At 33.3% G+C, this 9,870-nt stretch overlaps 1 protein-coding gene across 1 annotated transcript; it reads left to right on the forward strand.

The window, feature by feature from the left end:
- The first annotated feature begins 731 nt into the window (after nucleotides 1–731).
- Osi18 (DUF1676 domain-containing protein Osi18) lies at nucleotides 732–9,625 on the forward strand. The gene is made up of 4 exons (XM_074113097.1): nucleotides 732–857; nucleotides 4,956–5,102; nucleotides 7,142–7,340; nucleotides 9,153–9,625. Exons 1-4 carry the CDS (start codon nucleotides 783–785, stop codon nucleotides 9,470–9,472), a joined length of 741 nt encoding a protein of 246 aa, XP_073969198.1. The 5' UTR covers nucleotides 732–782; the 3' UTR covers nucleotides 9,473–9,625.
- The last annotated feature ends 245 nt before the right edge of the window (nucleotides 9,626–9,870 follow it).

Below are 9,870 nucleotides of genomic sequence, written 5' to 3' on the forward strand. Positions count from 1 at the left end.
GATTCCCGGTCTCCTAGGCTTCGGATTTTTTTAATTAATGGTTATAATATAGGGAAATTTACAGTAAGAGTATGTTTGCTAATCGCCTCCGTCCACGACACCTATAATTGGTAGTTGGACAAATAGCATGCCTAAAAAAGTACTTATTTCCATTCTTGTTTTTCTTTTTGTCACATAATAAATGTTTGACTTACGAAATATCAAATTTGATTAGACTTCAATATTTTTTTTTTTAATTGGAAACAGACAAAAAGATAGACAGGCGCATACAGGCTTCGTATTTATTTTGAATAAAAACTGTACGATTATAGAAAAATAAAAAATGAATTGTTAGAAACGAAAAGTTTAAATAGAAAAAATTATTAAATAAAGTAAAAGACTTAAGATAATATACGCTTAACCAGAAACTCAAATTAAATAAATTTTATCTCGAACTCGTAAATATATCATTATTTTTTCGATTTCAAATACATATCTATGTTATAAGGTCGCTATCGATATCAAAAAGAAATTGAATGTGACAAGTGTAATATTGATAGGCAGGACACGATTGGAACCTCCCTGCCATTACAAACTGTTCCCTCCTTCACTGAGAGACACGTCACTATCTATGGCAGCGATGGTGGGGAGTATTCAAGGAATTGGAGTATTGAGAAGTGGGGGAACGGTGGGGTGTGTTTGCGGGGAGAGGGGGATGGCTGCGATACTTCCCTTTGTAGAAGAGTTATGTACTACTATTTGGTATATACTCCCTAAGTATATATGGACCTTGCACTAACAGAATGACTGTTATATTGCCACTAGACATGACCTACAGAAAACTTATACCGACAATCTTATTGGCAGTTTGTGTGCAGGTAATTGTGTTGTTTTATTTTAACTTGTAATCCTTCAATATTAAATTAATACAACTTGTACTTATATTAACTTAAAATCGAACAAATTATTATTCCATTAGATTTTATTTTTTCTACCTGGCAACTAATTATCTCGTTCTCAGAATCTATCTCTCTGAACAACAGTTTTGCGCGGATCTGCCCAATTCCTTAGGCTTAATTATGATTCTTCGTTAGTACGAATGAAAACCCTTCGCTGTCCAAAGCCTCACTGGGCTTTTATAGCTATCCTCTCCCAAAAACATTAACAAAAATTGAACAAGGATGAGTGGCCGATTAAAGGCTTAATCCTCCTAAGAATCACACCAAGCTGTTCGAAAAAATCTAGGAACAAACTTAAGGAGTCTAAGCTACTTCACTGCCAAGCTAATGCTGCTGGACCTAACCTTCTCATAAATAATCCGCCATGAGATGGATCGGTGTGTTTCCTTCTCCGCCTTTACAAAACTTAAAGAAGGGATCGAAAAAGGCTCGCTAGGAAATCGACAAGGTGCTCGGATCTTCTTATGAGAAGTCAGTCGTCAGTTATGACTGACCCCGGTTGGCTCCTGAATCAATAACTTACGGCTGTCACAAAGCTCATCTTCTAACAAGTCTCAATGTTTTGGACCTCTTTTATTAATCATTTATAAAGTAGATATTCTGCAATACCTAAAATTACACTCTGTTTCTTTGAAGGACCAAAAAAGAAGGTGCTTTCTACAAATCCTGATCTTTTTGTCACTTACCGTTTACTACAGACTCATCTAAAAAGTTTTGGTTACATTGAGGGCACAATAAAGGATGCTTTCTCCCAAATCTTGAACCCTTTGTTACTTACCGTTCACCATTGACTCATCTAAAAAGTTTTGGTTTCATTGAAGACTCTACAAAGGATGCTTGAACCCTTTATCACTTACCGTTCACCATTGACTCATCTAAAAAGTTTTGGTTTCATTGAAGACTCAACAAAGGATGCTTTCTCCCAAATCCTGATCCTTTTGTCGCTAAACGTTCACTACAGACTCATCTAAAAAGTTTTGGTTTCATTGATGTCACAGTAAAGAATGTTTTCTCCCAAAATTTTGGCCCTTTTGTCGCTTACTGTTCTCTACTGAGTCATCTAAAAAGTTTTGGTTTTCAGAAGCATTTAACAAGTCACATTTAAGCGCTTTGTAGGTAACATTCTCTCTTGATCACAAAATCGTTCCATCCAGTCACACAAACTAGAGACTCCTCCTATTCTCAGCGACGACAGAATCCTTAGACTGTTAGTTAATAAAATACTCATCTGGAACCTTTGTGCTTGACAGAAGAGACTGGAAACAATCGGCGCTTTAAACTTCTTGTAAGACTCCTTGACAGACGCTCAAGTTCAACTGCCAACTATTAGACCAACCTGGACGTCTTTAAGTTTTCTTCTGGCGTTTTCTCTTTATTTCAAATAAGCCTTTCGAGGTATTCTATTATCTGCTGTTTGGTTAAAGTGGCTGAACCATCTCAATTGCACTTTTTTTTTTCAATCATTAAAACTTAGAGGATGAACATTAAATTTTTCTCTGATGGTGCTCTTTCTAATTGGATCTATCCTGGTCTCTTCCTTTCTACCTTCAGCAGGAAGCTCATTTCAGCCACTTGAGTCCATTTTTATCGCTCTCTCTTACTCTAGAAACCAGTATTCGCAACCATAGACGTCTGTGAAAACATAAAACTGACTTAGTAACCTTGGAGATCTCTCTTTTACACAGGAAATCCCTGCTAATTATGAACTTATGAACTGGAATTATGGGCAAATCCAGTCTCTTTAATCCTAAATTCTTAGGAAGTACACTGGCACGTGACTAAACCATTCATAACGACCTTAAATTAACCTTCATCCACGAACAAACCAAATCGCATTTATTCGCTTTAGCACTCCTCAAAAAAAACCACTTTAATTTTTAAATAAAACCTCTTCATCCCAACATCATCCCAGCAAATCGAGTTAAACACATACAGTTCCATAATATATCGTATATAAGTTTCGAACAAATCAATAAAAATGTCTCTGATTTGAAAATTCAATATTTGGTTACAATTCAACGGATTCAACGAATAACTATTCACCGCGGGCAACCAATTTTACCTCTGCATGCACTTTTATAATCACTTCTTTGAAATTAATATAAAATATAATTTATTTATTGTTTTTTAATATTATAAGCATTATTTTTTTTCCACCATTTTGCGGTATTTTCTAATAAAAGTTAGTGAACCATATTAAAATTGTAACTCTCAATATTTCAAATTAATAAAGAAATTAAATTCAATCGTTTTCATATTGAAACTTAAAATTTTATTTCTGATAATATCGCAGAAACATTGTTACTACTGCATATTTCAAATCAAATTTAGTTAATCAATAAAAAGTTTGTTGCTAAATTAATTAAATGTCATTTTGTTAACAATATAATGGCAAACAAGGAAAATTACATTAAATATTGAGCTAATATTTGATTAAAATCTTCATTAACGGAAGCTTAGTTTTAGTTAGTTTTAATTAAACTTTTTTTTTATATTATTTTGGTTTTGCGTTGATGAAATGTTTAGATTTTATTTAAACAACTTTTTTTGTAAAAAAAAAAAAAAATGGAAGCAAAATTAATTACTTTCATTGGTAGATTGTTTGCTAATTTCATTTTTATTTATAATATATACGAGTATATGTATAGACTATGATGACTGATTAGTTAGCACCATTGCTAACTATAATAGAGTGATGCACCCGGAAAATGTTCAATAAAACCCGAAAGAAGTTTTAATGAAAGCAGAAAAAATACTGGATGGTTTCTAGACTTGCAGATTGAATCACTGAGTTATTTAAGTGATTTAATGGCGTTTAACACGTTTAATGGCGTTCAAACGCCTAAACCTGGAATCCCACATTCTAGAACTTAATGGAAAGAACTAATCAAGACGATTCAAACTTCTCTCTAGACTACTCGACAAACGATCCAAACTTTCATTAAACAACAAACGACTTATCTATACCATATGATACTCAAACCTGTCTGGACATGCAGAATGGAACTTTGTAGCTTTGTAATCAAGACGATTCAAACTTCTCTATAGACTACTCGACAAACGATCCAAACTTTCATTAAACAACAAACGACTTATCTATACCATATGATACTCAAACCTGTCTGGACATGCAGAATGGAACTTTGTAGCTCAGACAAAGCTTTCAATATCTATAGAATCCGAACCTTCCAATCAAAAAAACACTCCGTCGAATCCGTTAATGCTCCTTACTTTGTTTCTAACTCCTACCTTACACCAAGATCTCCTTGTTCCCCTAATGTTTGTGAAACTGCAAGATCCCCTTAATAAGTTCCAAGCTTCAATTTCCTCACATCCTTGAACCCTCTAGTTTCCCCCCCCACCCAACTTACTCCAATTGCCAGGAAATCCTCCCAAGACGTTTGAAGTAAACGCCAACAGTGCCCAATACTGTACTGTTCGTTCTTTGGGAGGTTTCACCATAAGGTTAATTCTCCCCACATGCTATACATCATGTTGTATCAGCTTCACTTATTGCAGCTAAGTACAGCAGTTGTGAAAATAAATAAAGTTAAATTACAAAAAAAAAACACACACGCACACATGGCGTTTAAAACATGAATCAGTAGAAAAAATCAAAAACTTTATTTAGTACCAAAGTTTTTAAATCGTTCTCCAAAAATTTGGGGAAGTTGATCACGATCGTAACATTTGCTCTTAGTTGGTGAGAGAGTAAAACGGTTTGGGTGGAAGTGGAAAAAAAAGTACTGACCGACTCCTTTTTTTTTTGCCCGGACAATACTCTTACTAGAGTTCCTTCAATGTCATTGTCCAACGAATAAAACGCTCTTTAGGTAAGTATTAACCCACTTGGCCAAATTCCAGACATTTTAGCACGCCGACAAGTACTAATTGAAATTCTAGAATGGTACCTCACAGGCCAGTCAATAAATGTTCATGTAGGCATTTAATCCAAACCTATTGCTACTATTTATTAGATTGTTTAAATTAATTATTTAAAAATATTTAAATTTACAGGGCACCCTCTGTTTAGAGGTGTTGGACTGTTTAGCAATGGGACAACCTGGATGTCTAGAAAGACATTTATCTCAGGCGCTATCTAGGGCACAAAATTTACCAACGTTGAGGATAACTAGACATCTAACTATTGTCGAAACTCCGCAGGTAACAACTATTTACATAATGTAATTTAATACTACATCCCATTGTGTTCTCTATTAATCTTGGAGAGGTTAATATTTATTCAGGACATTAAATTCACAATCACATTTAATAAACAGACACATGGTATTTCATTTCTCAGTTATTTTATGTTTATTTTTCATTAAAATAATTTGAAGCACTTGCTTGCTATATAATACGGCAATCTTTCATCAAAAAAAAAGAAAGTAAAGTATACTTATACTGTATAGCTACCAAAAAGAAAACGGCATCAACTTAATTAATAATTAGTATAATATTAATTATAATTGATTACTTAATTTAATAATTAATTAATAATTAGTATATTAATTATAATTGATTACTTAATTAATTAATAATTAGTATAATGTTAATTATAATTGATTACTTAATTACTTAATAATTAGTATAATATTAATTATAATTGATTACTTAATTACTTAATAATTAGTATAATATTAATTATAATTGATTACTTAATTTAATAATTAATTAATAATTAGTAAAATATTTCATCCGCCTTTTTTTTTTAATGATTTCTACAATTGGGACAAAAAATGAAAACAGACTAATCAAATCTGTTCCTTAATAGGGGCCCCTAATCTTTCGATTTCCAATTCCTTGCGACAAACTTTAACAATCTCTTCAGTTTGACTCGTTTCATCCCTAAAACTGTTGCACTGCCTCTTAGTCTCCTAAGAATACTGGACATAACTTAAGAAAGAAAAGCAAAGATTCAATACTGCCACCAAGACCAGGAAGATCTTAAAGTCAAGATCCGTACAAGCTAAGATCTTATTGGAATCTTAATGAAACTATAAGGGGTCACATCAATCTCTATGCTGAATGAATTGCCATATATTTAGAGTCCTATCCGAGAAAAATTATAAGTAGATTGCGTGCTCTGACTAATTATCAAATTTATGTATTCATTAATGATATAATCACACCGTCAAAGTGATCTTAGAACTAGTAGCCACCTACAGAGAAGAATGGAACACATATTAGTTTGGTTTGAATGTGGGGATTGTTGATAGAGTCTAAAAGAAATTGTACTAATGCTTGCAAAATTGGCGAAATAGTAGATGTAGTTGATTTATGCTAAAGAAAAACAAGACTTGCAGGGAATCGATTGTAGGCAGAGTACAATGGCGCCAAAAAAAGGTATATTTTTTGATTTTCGAATGACCTAAATAACCGTGGTTCAGGGGACAGACTACGAGTAAAAGAGTTGTTACGATAATAGGCAGGTTGAGATTTAATTAGGCAGAACATGTGGCCTTAAAAAGGCTGCCAAGCTAGTTTTGTCGTCAGAATAGGCGAGACTTGGATTTTACCAGATTAATCTTGTTGCAGATATTGCTGTAACAAGCGGACTCAAAACGTTCTAATCATTGATGATCAAAGATTATTGCTTGCTTTTAATAAATAAATAAATAATACCAATCCGGCAGGCTTTTGGAAGAAGAGTTAGGAAATCTCTAGTTCGACGAGTAGCGCTAATAACAATAGTTCATGCTCAACAACTGTTCAGAATCATTTACCGCCATTTGCAAAGTGCAAGAAAGCGCAAACATTAAAAATAATGAAATGCCCTTGCTATGAAGAAAGAAATGAAAGGAAGGAAATGCTTGATCTATATTCATTATAAAAGTAATAAGAGACATCCCTCCAGTATGAGGGCATTATCTGTTCAAACAACATCTTGATTTACATCAATCCGTATTAGACTTTCCTTGTCAATTCGAGTCTAGTTAAATCGATAGATTAGTCGAGTTTGTATTATTCATATTAGTAAATTTAGATTGAGATAATTAAGTAAATTTCCTAGGCTGTTTGTGAAAGCCGATTCCAAAAAGTTTTAACAAAATAAATCCACCGGTTTTTATAAATCTACAGGTAAAACTTTGTACTTTAATAAAAATAAGATTTTATTTTTAATTCAATGAGAAAAATTAATAAAACTGTTGAACAGCACCCAATTACATCACTAGTTAATTTGGTTAGTAACTTTTTCTTAGGCAAGCGAAAATTACCAAGAAGAAAGTGGTAGCATTACAACTTTAGAAAGATTGGAGAAATATTTATACGGTCATTCATTAAAATTGGAACTACCAGAAGAATTGCTGGAAGGTGCTAAAGGTCTGATATCAGATGAACTGTTAGCACATCTTCCCCACTCCGTGGTACTTCCACTGGCTGAACAAGATGCTAATCAAGGTAATTATAATGCTTGGAATATTTCTCGGAGTAAGATATTAATTTGTATATTAAATTGATTCTCAGAATTTTTTCAATAATTAATTTTATTTTTCAAGATTTATTCAGTTATAAAATTATGTAAATTTGCCATTTAAAACTTATCAAAGTTTGTATTTCTTTAAAAATGAAAAAGAAAAAAATTAGTTAAAATGATTTAAGGAGGGGGCGAAATTGTTTACATTCATTTTCTAGTTATTATAGTGCATTAGAGCATACTTAACTTTTTTTTAACAAATGGAGAAGTTAAATTTTTATTTTGGAACTATTAATTGGACGCTATCGTACCGAAGAATAGTTAGTCATTTTATTTTAGGCTAAGATGTTGATGGAAAAAGTGCAAGCGATCTGAGTTAGTGACCAATGGCCGCCATATTGGCTGGGCCACACTATTTCGGCAGCCATGTTTCCTACCTGTAAGCTAATATCAACACCAAAATGTAAAATGATGTGCGGAACAATAAAAGCAACCCAATTTTCTTAAACCTGAAAAGTGTTTCAAGTCATCAAGGCCAATTTTTCGGGTTCTTCTTTAAATATTATCTAACCAACATGTCTTCCACTGATCCTAACCTCTCTAGCTTTGCTGGGTAGCCGATGTTCATTATTATTCGTTTTATTTTTTTTCTTATTGGACAAACCACCTCAGCTGTGAACTCTGAATTATTTAAACTTAAGACCACAATGTATCATGGCTGAGGATGAAGTGGGTTTTTGTTAAGCTCTCTGCTGGTCTTCCCTTCAACTTTTCGTGCAGACACCACGATCTGATTCATTGACCTTACGAAAGCGTAAAATTAGGCAGCCATTCTGATATACTTGGCCACATTTCTCTTACTGAGAACCTTTTCTGTTGATAGCGGAGAACAAATCACTCTAGCATTGATTTCTTCCTTTTCCTCTTGGTCCTTCAGTATTCTCTTGGTCCTTCAGTATTCCTCTGTCAATAATCATCACCCCTGGAGACATGCCCATTTTTTCCCCGATTACGCATCCTTTTCTACATTCTTGATACTGCACACTTTCTTGTGCCCGAACTGACATCCGATATTACGTTCAGAAACTCCTTTGCCTAGACATTGAAATTAGTTTGGAAGTTCTTTTCATTGTGCAACGTAACTTCCCTCACTAGGATACCTGGATAGTCTGGGCTATCACCAGTTGGAGGAGAATTTACTCTATATAGTATCTTCTTGGAGAAGGTTTCTTTAGAGCATTTCTGGAGAATAATTGAGGCAAAGGATGCTTAAGTTGAGATTTTATCCTTAAAATGCCAGCTACCACCAGTTTTTCTTAGAACATCCCTAGAAATCCTGGTTGAGTCCAGGTGCTGTCTCACACCAATCATCATGGGAGCCACAATAAATTTAAAAGATTGTGCCAATTTAATCCTCCATTTTGTACTTCACAATCCCATTAAGGGCTAAAAAATGTTCTTCCAAATTGTCTACAGGCAGTGAATTTATTGACTGCGTGAATTAGAGGCTTTTGTTTAATATATTTACTGCGTTTCCGTTCACTTTATTGATCGGTAGTTCGATGTTATCCCCACTCTTGCCATTAAAATGAATTTTTTGAAAAACCTTTATTGCTCTGAGTTTCCGCTGCTGAAACAAATACTATGCAAACCTGAACCTTGTAGTAATTGAATTAAAATCCTGGAAATTTATAAATTAATTTAAAAACCTGTTTAAAATGTTAATAAAATTTAAATTATCTACTACATTTTTGAGAAATAAAAAACATAATAAATATTCATTTCACCAATTTCAGGACGTGGTTTCATTAAGAAAGTAGTACTGCCTTTTCTGCTTGGACTGAAATTTAAAGCTACAGCAGTGATACCAATAGCAATGGCGTTGATTGCACTGAAAACTTGGAAAGCTCTAACATTAGGCTTATTATCTTTGGTGCTTACCGCTTCCATGGTTATCTTTAGATTAACGAAGCCTAAAGTGTTGAATTATGAAGTATATTACCAACCACCAGCGCCACACCATCACCACGTAGATGAACATTATCACGTAAGATCGGCACGTGCTCTGCCAGCTACATCTTCCAATGAACTGCCCTATAGAGGGTATAAAAACTAGTTACTGCTATCAATAGTGTAAAAAAAAAAAAAAAAAAAAAATACCTCCTTAATCTTGTCCAAATTGCTCTGTCTCTCTCACACAATTCACAACGTGAAAAAAATAAAACTAATGTATTTATTTATTTATTTATTTATTTTTGTAAATAAACTTTAGCTCAATTAATGTGCCTTTCTTTATTTTACATTATATCAAAAATTACAAATAAAGAAAATCCACTATTTTCTAAACATAATAATTGCTTTAAAACATATTTTAGGACCTGAACCTGATATATTTTGTATATACGGAACATCGATTGTAATGTGCTGACTAAAATCGATCCATAGTTTAGTTAAACGCAAGTACCCAAAGTTTTATCGATCATAATACGATCTTAATATGATCGACAAATAAGT

Source organism: Rhodnius prolixus, unplaced genomic scaffold (assembly GCF_049639745.1).
Source record: "Rhodnius prolixus isolate KJV_2025 unplaced genomic scaffold, Rpr scaffold_7, whole genome shotgun sequence".
NCBI classification, from domain to species: Eukaryota; Metazoa; Arthropoda; class Insecta; order Hemiptera; family Reduviidae; genus Rhodnius; species Rhodnius prolixus.